The 12043-nt window shown below is 42.5% G+C and overlaps 1 protein-coding gene across 1 annotated transcript in view; it reads right to left on the bottom strand.

Moving 5' to 3' along the window:
* Window positions 1-1889: 1889 nt before the first annotated feature.
* SPRYD7 (SPRY domain containing 7) overlaps window positions 1890-12043 on the bottom strand; it is a gene marked incomplete at its 5' end in the record, with an annotated part of 11953 nt that continues 1799 nt past the window's right edge. The window contains 3 exons of the mRNA XM_010290306.1: window positions 1890-2603; window positions 5421-5523; window positions 7628-7794. Coding sequence (XP_010288608.1) covers window positions 2506-2603; window positions 5421-5523; window positions 7628-7794 — 368 coding nt within the window. The remainder of the gene's footprint in view (window positions 2604-5420; window positions 5524-7627; window positions 7795-12043) is intronic.

Below are 12043 nucleotides of genomic sequence, written 5' to 3'. Positions count from 1 at the left end.
GGCTGCTGTGAGAACCGCATAGAAGCTTCCCCGTGGTCCGATAGAGCCAATGCCAGCCGGCTGCAAGATAGACCCACCACTGGCCAAGGCTGAGCCCTTCAGCGATGGTGGCAGCGCCTCTGGGAGAGCAGAGTTAAGAAGGGGAAAAAGTTGCTGCACAACAGCAACAGCAGCCAGAGAGGAGTGAGAACATGTGAGAGCAACAGCCCTGCAGACACCAAGGTCAGTGAAGAAAATCCAGGCGCCAGAGCAGAGATTCCCCGGCAGCCCCTGGGGAAGCCCATGGTGAGGCTGGCTGTGCCTCTGCAGCCCATGGAGCTTCATGGGGGAGCAGATCTCCACCTGCAGCCCAGGGAGGACCCCACACCAGAGCAGGGGGATGCCCGAAGGAGGCTGTGACCCCATGGGAAGCCCACGCTGGAGCAGGCTCCTGGCAGGACCTGTGGCCCCGTGGGGAGAGGAGCGCAGGCTGGAGCAGGGTTGCTGGCAGGACTTGTGACCCCGTGGGGGACCCACGCTGGAGCAGTCTGTTCCTGAAGGACAGCACCTGTGGGGGGACCCAGGCTGGAGCAGCTCATGAGGAACTGGAGCCTGTGGGAAGGACTCACATTGGAGAAGTCCGTGGAGGACTGTCACCTGTGGGAGGGACCCCACGCTGGAGCAGGGGCAGAGTGTGAGGAGTCCTCCCCCTGAGGAGGAAGGAGCGGTAGAGACAAGGTGTGATGAACTGACCACAACCCCCATTCCCCGTCCCCCTGTGCCACTCAGGGAGAGAAGGTAGAGAAAATGGGGAGTGAAGTTGAGCTCAGGAAGAAGGGAAGGGTTAGGGGAAGGTGTTTTAAGATTTGGTTTTAATTCTCATTACCCTACTCTGATTTTGATTGGTAATAAATTAAATTAATTTTCCCCAAGTCAAGTCTGTTTTGCTTGTGACAGTAATCACTGAATGATCTCCCTGTCCTTATCTCAACCCACGAGCCTTTCCAGCAGTGAGAGGAGAGGCTTTGGTGGGCACCTGGCATCCAACAAGGGTCAACCCGCTGCCGGAGCCTCTGCCCTAGCAGGGACAGGTGCTGCCACGTCTACTGGGGAAAACAGCTTGAAACATCTACTGGAGAAACTGAAATGAAACATATGAATGCCTAGTATAATTTCAGTTACATATCTGACCACAGCAAAGCACAGCAGATTTCAAGAGGAGTCGATAAAACTGCACTCTAATCTCCTGAGCTTTGTACCATAATGCTGACAAGGGCATCATTCCTTTCAGGTTGAAAAGTTCTACCCAACATTGTCATGTGACAGCAAGGCTAAAGGGAAGGAAAACACAGGCCACTCAGAATGAAAAGACAGATGCAGAAAATCATAAGGTGAAAGGCTTTCAGAAAGCTGTTTGTATTTGAAAATTTCAGAATCAGATAATTTTAAAAAATATTTAAATAAAATCATTAATTTATGCAAATGCGTTAACCCAGGAAAAGCCAAAACCAAAAAACAAACATCCAGTATGAAGATTTTCTTTACAATAAAATTCTTCTAGGAAGTATATTAAACATGACAAGAGGGGAAAAAAGCATCTCACAATTTATATCCAAGGGCATCACATTTTAGAACAATGTCTTAGCCATTAATCATTTATAAATGATTCACAAAGAAATTAAATATGATATTCCATAAAAGAATAATCTAGTTTACAGTTTAGATGTAAGGCTTCACCGTAACATCTCATACCCTTCACCTGGCACTTTGCATACCCAAGTTGAGTGATCTGTACCTACTCTCCTACCAGAATAACACAGCGCAGTGGTCCTCAAAAACACAGGTAGTGTTCAGGCTTACTTTCTGAGGTTCAACAAAAAGACATTACTAGAATAGTGTCCTGTTATTTATCACAATTAAAGCAAATGAAAAGCTAGGAGAAATAGATAAGTTATACTTGTCACTCTAAGATTGAGGAAATTGATTAAATTACACCTTGGGAAAAAAAACAAAACAAAACAAAACCCCAAAGTACCTGGCTGCTAGTTATGCCATCGTATTACTAGTCATTGTGCACTACTGGGACATCACAACTCCAAATCACAGACTAGAAACACAGTGCTTCCGTTAAACAAGGTGTGAAAAAACTTCTGTGTGAAAAAAGCTGGGAAAGAAAATCATAAGAACTATCCATCTCCATAGCTATCATATGCATAAGGACTACTGGCTTTACAGAGCTCGAGTTTATTCAAAATACTGAATGTAATACTGATGTCAATAATATCCCTTAGTCTCCTTATGCATCAAGTACAAATCAGAGAAAAACCCTGCCACAAAACAGTGTCAGAAATCTTGTATTTGCAACACAGTTACCTGGTGTTGCAGTTAACATACTAATTCTGCAGACAACAGTCACAAGTACTTACGAAAAATACAGATATATTTCCCAAAAGTAATGTGAAGCTTTATTTAAGATGACAAAGCTTTTGTAACAGTGCAGGGTGCAAATTTTCGGTATGAAGACATTCAGAAGATTTGCTGCTCAAAGAGGATCTTTTCAAACCCTGGTGGAGGTGTATGATAAAATTCACTGAACTGACAGTCCAGAATGGCACTGTCATCAACTGCAGAAGAGAACCAAACAGAAGGAATTAGAGAAGGACCACTTACAGTTTAATCTTCTATTACACCTTTTTATTATATTATGTACTATGCTCAAACCATGAAGAATATTCTCCAATACATCCATTAGATATATACAATACAATTAAAAGAAATCTCTTCAACAAATTTGCTGAAGTCCTACACACATACCCAAGGAGAGCACATCATCTCTCTTTTCTGCTGTTTACTTTATTCGGTAATGGTACTTGGTGAAGTCAACGAGAATGCTGCCTCTGACTTCACTGGGAGCATTTGCAGGGCTTCAGGTAATGCCCTCCAAATTTTCTACTCTCTTTCTATGGACAGCTACAGATTAAGGACACTCCAATACACATTGCAGGGCTGTCACCTCCTCAGCTGCATATTTTTCTGTCCACTTCCTAATTCTGCTGGAGTGTCAGCTGTCTGCAATGATTCTTCTGGAGGTTTACAAGGTTTCAGATGTCTGCAATGGTTGGTGTCAGACCATCTGTTTTAGCATGTGACCCAAAGAGAGCTTCTTTGACTGCTTCTTTAAGTTGGAAGTTAATGGTTTTTTGCAATACCTCTCCCAGTTTTGGATCCCCTGCATAATCTGAGACACAGGTGTTACTATCTTTTATGTAGAATATAAAAAAGAAACTGCTGAGGATTTTCAGAGCAAAGCTTTCATGTATTGCATTAGCAAATTGAGACACCCAACCAGTAAGAAAAACAAGATCTCTTTCAAAGACAACTTCTGCCAAGACGAACCTGGTACACTAGCAACATTAGATCAAAACAGAAAAGCTTCATCTCCAGATTTTGGTTTGGAATTTAGATATCTCATCACCAAGGTAGGAATTTTTCCCTCCTAGGCTCAGTTAAAACTTCTATTAGAATATTTGTACAGTTCTGTACTACGTATGCAGTGTTTATATCTCACTTCTGCAAAAGTGCCTGAGGTACAGCTGCTGTAGGGAGCAACCTTTAAGTCCACTTTTCTGTTTTACATTCTCAGACCTGACACCGTGTTTGCCTGCTCTATCATGTTTCTTTTAAAAAGACACCTATAGTTCTAGTCTGAATTGTGGATAGGGTAAACACTTAGCAAACTCTCTTCTCTATGGTCAAATCCTTTCACATGACTAAAAGAAGTTTACAATAATTTAAGGACATTTATAGTTAAAAGTTTATACCAAGTAAGTACCATGAAAAAGCAATTTGCAGACTGCAATTATTCAAGTTCTATGTAGCAGACATGATAATTACAATTAAATTATGCCCACTTGTGGAAGATGATAAGAGCCTGGCAGTAAAAGGTCACTGCAATCCCCAGGCACAGAACTTCGTTAGTCAGAGAAAAAGATATTTACAGTAGGCTAAGATGCCACCAAACGTTTTCTGAAAGCAACCTGCATCCTCCGGGGTATTTAACACCATTTCCAAAATACAGGGAAGATGCAACAATCAATTACTGCACAGCAACTCTCTCCCTGCTGCTCAAGGTTCTTGCACCAGGAGCTCCGGCAGTCCTGCAGGGCTGCTGGTCTGCCACAGCATTTTACCAGCGCCATCACGTGGCTTAAGAACACATCACAAAATGACCATATAAAACGATTTCCACTCTAATAGCTTGGAAAGATATAATTTGTCAGCTACATTTATAGACTGCAAAGGCTCTACAACACATCTAGGGTGTTTTCTTCATGTTCGTGAAATTCAATATTACAAATGTATCAAGATATAAATGGGAACATGCCAACAGTTCATTAGGAACCAACGAAGAAATGAAACAATTATCCACGTCACATAGCTAACCGTGTCTCAAGAGCAAAATTATTTTGGAGGAGGCTACTACTTAGATGAAGCTCTCACAGGAATAAAGATAAACTGGAGATGGCTGGAGGTGTAACACTGGGAATCCGATGAGCAGTTACCGTTTGCTCCAAGTTACAAGCCAACCCAGAGCATAGCATTGATGACCCACTGAGTGAGGGGAAGCACTGCCTTTCAGATGAGATGTTAAACAGAATTCTGACTACTTGGGAACTACAAAACCACTGGGAAGTTCTGGGAGAGTAAATTGTTAACACATGCCTTGGCCAAATTCCAGCTTCCATAATTCATAAATTCTTTCTTAAACTGCCTATGCAGGCATTAATTGGATATGGTATTTGTTTCTCCTTCAAAACTGCTGCATTGTATTGATGGTTACTGGCAAAACAGCTACCACAATTCACTCACCAGTTGTTGGATTTCAAAACCGGGCATCAACGTGGTATAGCAGCAAAGAGCTGTACCACTATACAGCAAGCAGCTGTACTAGTACTACATTAAAGTTATTACTTCCATAAGAAAATACAAACAACAACTCAGTATCTATTCATATTTAACACTGAATGCATTTATGAAGTATGTGAAATTAATAGGCATAAATACCAAGCTTCAGAGATAAATCAGATTGGCCACAAGTCTCCATTACTTCAAATTTGTTGGTTTACTTTTTTCCATCTGCTTCACAGGTTTTTTACCTGGAAATTTTTAGACTGAGTGCAGTAACTCTCCAGCACGTCAGACGTGGACACAGTAAGTAGTCAGTAAGCAGTGCTTTTTTTCCTCGCTATTAAGCAGCATTAAAAATGAGGTGAAAATATACTTTTGTATTTTCCTAGGTTTGCATTTTCATGCAATATATTGTTGTAGTTGCCAAAAATGAATCACTGATAAGTGTTCCATTTAAGTGAGAAGAATACATAGCTCACAAGACAGACTTGATACAAAAACATTGTGAAACAGCTTGAAAATCTCTGACTTACCATAGACCACTGGATAGACAGTCCCTCGGATTCCTGAAGCTGGACAATGCATGTTCTTCCCATTTAAATATACATTTAATTCTACATGGTCATATGTAATGCCCTACAAAGTACAGAAAATTAACAAAAAAAAGCATCAAGAAGTTTATACACATAAGGTTGCTACTTAATTTAGCTTTCTTAGCCACAGGCAAATTTTAACACCATTATGCTAACCACAGCATCCTAGAAAACCTCACTTGAAATATGCCTGCAGAGGACTAGAGGTTAATAAATGACCAGTAACATTTGTATTTTCAAATACTCAGGATTCTTTAACGCTTATACAATCTGGATGCAGCACAGTACTGCGCACCTCATCTTATCCAGTTTACAAAACAAATATCCAAACTATTCTTCACCATGTTAAAGAAATACAAAATTTTGAATTATTTTTGAATATTAAGCAGTTCACAGTCTTCTTGTTTGTAACTCCTCATGGAAATCACTTTAATAAATAATTATGCTATGAATTAAGTTTCTTGTCCGTAGTTCCACGCGGAAACCTCTCTCAGCTCATTTTCTCCACCAGCGGCAACAGACCATGGTTTCATATACAATGCTATAAATATGCTGCTACAGATTAGAAAGCAAACACTAAAAATGTAATAAATTACTGACTTCTGGTATGGCCGAGTATGACAATTTGTGTTGTCATACACTACTCAGAGATCTATTTTCATGACAAAACAAAATAAATTGAAGCTTATGAAAACGGGGGAGTTAGCAGTAACACATCAGCTACTTTTCTGTGATTAGTTGAAGCTGTGCAGACTACATAGGTTGACCAAACCCTGAAACAGCCCACAACCCTCCACGAAAACCATTTCAGAAAGGGATTAAAAGAATAATGTAGTGTCTGAGGGTAAAGGGTGGAAGAGTCAATCTTAGCTGTTTGGGGCTTCTATGGATGAAATTTCTGACTATTGCTATACAGAGGCAAGGTTACCCAGTAAGAAAAAGGTAGTGGTGATAAAAGGTCTAAATTTCATTGCATTACTCCCATGTATTTTTGAAAATAGATCTCTAACAGGACATTGAGAAAACGACAGCAATAAAACACAACCCTTTAAGAAAAGTAACTTAAAGATGTTTTGAGAAACCTGGAATAGTAATCTTAAGATTCTCCATTTGCTCTCATTCTACATCATTTTCCCAGTGAGCATTACCCCCTCTCCACTTAGTATCTCTCCTTGCCTACAAAAGTTTGGCTAAAAATACAATTAATTTGTCACCCAGGACCTCTCTCTGCTCAGCTCTGTTCTTCTAATCATTAACCAGTTAGCTACGGGATCTTGAGTTCAGCTGGGCATGGAGCTATGTAATGCATTCCAGCACATTATTTGTTCAGTAAGGTCCCATCTCAAACAACGCAGGATCCTTGTGATGGGAGTTTTCTGTCAGGTAGATACTGCAACCAGACTGCAACAGAACATTGGAAGCTACTTTTCAAACACTGGTAAAATCTGTCTCTGATTCAGAAACATATCAATGAAGATATGTTTGAGAATGAAGCCCACTGGTATTCAGGCTGCTGATCCATTCAACAGAAGGGGAGTGTACTGCGTTTGCATGGTAAGGTTTTGGTAGCAGGGGGGCTGCAGGGGTGGCTTTTGTGAGAAGCTGCTAGAAGCTTCCCCTGTGTCCGACAGAGCCGGTGCAGCTGGCTATAAGACGGACCTGCCGCTGGCCAAGGCCGAGCCCATCGGCGATGATGGCAGCGCCTGAAGGGGAAAAAAAACCGGCAACAGCAACTGCAGCCAGAGAGAGGAGTGAGAATATGTGAGACAAACAGCCCTGCAGACACCAAGGTCAGTGAAGAAGGAGGGGCAGGAGGGGCTCCAGGCGCCGGAGCAGAGATTCCCCTGCAGCCCCTGGTGAAGCCCATGGTGAGGCCGGCTGTGCCCCTGCAGCCCATGGAGCTCCACGCTGGAGCAGATCTCCACCTGCAGCCCAGGGAGTTGTATTTTTCTCCCCCTGTCCAGCTGAGGGGAGTGACAGAGCGGCTTTGGTGGGCACCTGATGCCCAGCCAGGGTCAACTGACCGCAGGGAGTTTGTATCAGCACTTTCCAAACTGGGAGATGCAAGCCAAACAATTTGACCAAAATGGTCAGCCCGACCACAGAGCTGTAAATAAGAGGAATCTGGGAACAGCTAAGAAACTCACCACCACATCGCCCTCCTGAGGAAGATTGTTTGCTGGTAGTCTATTTTTCTCCTCATTGTTATAGTAGAGAGCTCCATCATTCCTCATCACCAGGCTATGGACATCTCGACCAAGTGGAATTTGATTCAAGTTTGCTTTCTGGGTTGCAACTCCAATACCCCAAATCCCTAAAACATGACATTAACACGGTAAGAAAAAAAACCCACTATTTTGAAGACTATCTTACTGAAGCAGGACAGCATAAAGAATGTGTTTTTAACTAGCGCCATGGTGGTACTACCAGTAAATACATCTTGGAAATATCGGGACTATTGTGGGTTAGCCCTAGTGGGCAGCTAAGCACCACCACCTCTCCTGTTTATTGCTGAGCATGACATTAGGTAGCATGGAATATCTCTTTGGTTAGTTCAAGTCATCTGCCTGGTTGTGTCCCCTCCCAGCCTCTTGTACACTCCCAATCTTATTCACTGGGGGGGCAGAGTGAGAAACAAGAGAATGCCTTTATGCTGTGCAAACACTGCTCAGCGACAGCTAAAACATTAGTGTGTTACCAGTATTGTTTTGGTCACAAAGTTAAAATAGAGCACCATAGGGAGCTGCTATGAAGAAAATTAACTCCATCCTGGCCAGACCCAGTACAAGCAGCCACAAGAGACCGAAGATAAACAGCATCTACCCTGAAAAAGAAGGATGCAGAGAATTGTAACCACTTAGCTTAACTTTTATTCCCAGAAAAACACTGAAAACAAACTCTGAGACTGTAGGAGAATGTAAAAAATAAATCCAGCTAGCATGGATTTGTGAACAACACAATTTCCTTTTTCAGATGGTTAGGCTAGCCTTACGGAAAAAGAAGAAATTGTAAATATGACAGATCTTGATTTGATAATGTTTTTGAACCTCATACGACATTGAAATAGTCAAATTACAAAAACCTGATCTAGATGGTAACAGCCATATGAATGCACAACTGGTTAGAAAACTGTATTCCAGGTGCTACTGCACCCTATCAAATCAAAAAAGATAACTCAAGTGGGGTTTGAGGTTTTGCACTGAATGCCCAAGGTCAAACACTGTTCTGTATTCCCATCAATGACTTGGATAACATGACAATGTGCTTATTAACATGCTGCCAATACCAACCTGATGGGACTGCGTGCTCTAGAGACCCCTGAAGTTTTAAAGGATGCTGACAAATTGGGTAAGAGGTCTGAAATAAGGAAAATGCATTTGCTTTTTCTGAATTATGAAGAACAGCAGGTAAGTAGGAATAGTAAGTGGCACAAATACAATAGTGGCTTGGCAACCAGTGCATAGAATATAATTTGGGGGTTATCACAGACCACATGCTGAGCGTGAGTCTGTATCCTACTGTTACGAAAAACTTCTGGGTGTATGGCATTTATAAAGCAGACATATTGTATATACAGCAGATGAAGGGTGTCTACTGCTGCTGCAGCTGGAGCAGAGCATCCATTTTAAGCATCATATCTCAAGACAAATTACATCAATTAGAGATACTGTAGAAGAAACAACAAAACCAATAAAAAATATAAAAATATCAGCTGTAAGGACACACTGAAAAAACTGGGACTGTTTAATCTACAGAACACTAAAATGAGGCAAAAATATAAGAAAATTAGTTTCAAAAGACAAAATTGCAGAACAATTTATTCTAATACTTACATGCCCAGAATGAAAAAGACAAGAGTGTGAGCAAGATTCAGATCAGACTTCAAAAAAAACTTTACAATAGTCAGGATGACTCTATAGATGACCCTTAATAGATAGCACAAGAACACCTCTGGGAATCAAAGTTTTAAGCTAAGTGATCTACAATTCTCCTGTCTTGGGGCACAGGATATGTGAGACACAGTTCATAGGGACCAGGAGATTTTATTTCCTGTGTTTCTCAAATTAAGTATAAGAACATGGATACTGTGTCTGTGTGAATAATGACCATATATGAACAACAGCCACAGTGGATTCCTCACACAACAGAAAGGATACTAAAATTGCCAAGTTAAGACTGAGCTGGGGTTTACATGTAGCTTAAAACTAAACAACAGGTTTGACTGCGAGATGTTTTGGACAGGTTTGTGTTCATGCTGCCTGCACTCCAACCCAACTGAATGCAAACAACCCTTACCCAAAGGACACCAGCTTCAAGCTCCAGCTGGTATTGTAAGGCCTGTCTCTGGACTAACACTTCCTTTCTTCTTCCCTCCCCCTACACACTTATGAAATGAACAAATGAACAGCTTCATTTGCACAGTGTCTGTTGTTTTTAAAAATACAGGCTGATTTTTAATGTTAGAATACAGGCAAGCCTGGAGTGCACTCTGTACTAGTGAAGCTGATCATATTAGTTAAAGCATAATGCTTCCAAATTTTATTCACTTTCAGCTGCCTTAAATCTGTGCAAAACAGATAAAGAAACAGGGTGCTGAAAGGCTCCTCTTGATAAGGCAGTGCTGGAATAAGTGCTGCAAAGTGTAGCACAAGGAGTGTCACCCTTGCTTGGGGAAACACAGTGCATGTTAAAAGCAAATGAAGGTAGACAAACAGTTACAAGTATTGCTGGAAAAAAACATATTTTATAGCTACAGTGTTTTATGTGGTCATAAGCATTTATTTACTGAAAAAATATTTCTAAAATATGCTACCTGAAAAACATGCATATGTGGGGCTTATTGACAGGGCTTTAAACTAAACGGGAAGGGGGATAATATCAGAAGCGGGAGGGGGATAATATCAGACTCACACACAAGCTGTTGGACAACATACCAAGCTTAGAGGGACCAGGTCCTAGCAAGGGCCCACAGCCTGTTGCACCAGAGAAAAGACCTCAAAGGAACTAAAGGTGGTTCCTCTAAGACGGTGACATGGCCGACAGCCCAGCTGAAGGGCATCTACACCAATGCACGCAGCATGGGCAACAAACAGGAGGAGTTAAAAGCCACTGTGCTGCTAGAAAGCTATGACCTAGTTGCCATTACTGAAACTTGGTGGGACAAATGCCACGACTGGAGTGTGGCTGTCAATGGCTACAGGCTGTTCAGAAGGGATAGGCAAGGAAGGAAGGGTGGAGGCATTGCCATTTACGTCAAGAAATGAATAGAGTGTGAAGAGCTGTCTCTGAAGAATAGCCACGAGCAGGTTGAAAGCTTATAGGGAGGAATCAGAGATTGCAGCAACAAAAGGAACCTTGTGGTTGGTGTCTATTACAGGCCACCCGACCAAGGGGACTCTATTGATGAAGCCTTCTTACTCCAGCTACAGGAGGCATCGCACTCACAGGCTCTCGTCCTGCTAGGGGACTTTAACCACCCCGACATCTGCTGGAAAAGTAACACAGTGAGCTGTAGGCAATCCAGGAGACTTCTGGAATGCATTGAGCATAACTTCTTAAGGCAGGTAATAGACAGCCCTACCAGAGGGGATGCCATACTGGACCTGTTGGTCACCAATGCATGTGAGCTAATTAGTGGCATCAAGACTGGAGGCAGCCTAGGCTGCAGTGATCATGCACTGGTGGAGTTCACAGTCCTGAGGGATCTGGATCAGGTGAAGAGTAAAGTCAGGACCCTGAATTTTAGGAAGGCAAAATTCCAGCTCTTCAGGGAGTTAGTCAATAGGACCCCCTGGGAAACTGTCCTCACGGACAAGGGAGCAGAACAGAACTGGCAGATCTTTGAGGACACTTTCCATAGAGTGCAAGAGCTCTCAATTCCTAGGTGTAAGAAGTCAGGAAAGGAAGGCAAGAGACCAGCATGGCTGAGTGGAGACCTGCTGGGCAAACTAAAGGGCAAGAAGGAAATGCACAGGCAGTGGAAGCAGGGACAGGTATCCTGGGATGAGTACAGGGATGCTGCCTGGTTTTGTAGAGATGGGGTCAGGAGGGCCAAGGCGCAGCTGGAGCTGAACTTGGCAAGGGATGCAAAAAATAAAAAGAAGGGCTTCTACAGGTATGTCAGACAGAAAAGGAAGGTCAAAGAAAGTGTACTCCCCTTAAAGAGCAAGACTGGCAAACTGGTAACAACAGATGAGGAGAAGGCTGAGGTACTCAATGACTTCTTTGCCTCAGTCCCCACTGGCAGTGTCTCTTCCCACACCTCTAGAGGGGATGGACCGCAAGACAGGGACTGGAGGAGCAAAGTCTCTCCCACTGTAAGAGAAGATCAGGTTCGAGACAACCTGAGGAACCTGAACATGTACACGTCTATGGGACCTGCCAAGACGCATCCCAGAGTCCTGAGGGAATTGGCTGATGTAGTTACCGAGCCATTCTCCCTCATATTTCAAAAGCCATGGCCTTTCAGTATTTAAAGAGGAATTGTAAGAAAGTTGGAGAGAGACTTTTTACCACAGTTTGTAGTGACAGGATGTCCCTGCCCATGGCAAGGAAGTTGGGAT

This window comes from Phaethon lepturus, unplaced genomic scaffold, assembly GCF_000687285.1.
Source record: "Phaethon lepturus isolate BGI_N335 unplaced genomic scaffold, ASM68728v1 scaffold3957, whole genome shotgun sequence".
In the NCBI taxonomy this organism is placed as follows: domain Eukaryota; kingdom Metazoa; phylum Chordata; class Aves; order Phaethontiformes; family Phaethontidae; genus Phaethon; species Phaethon lepturus.
The sequence above is the reverse complement of the archived record's forward strand: the minus strand, read 5'-3'. Positions and strand labels throughout refer to the sequence as shown.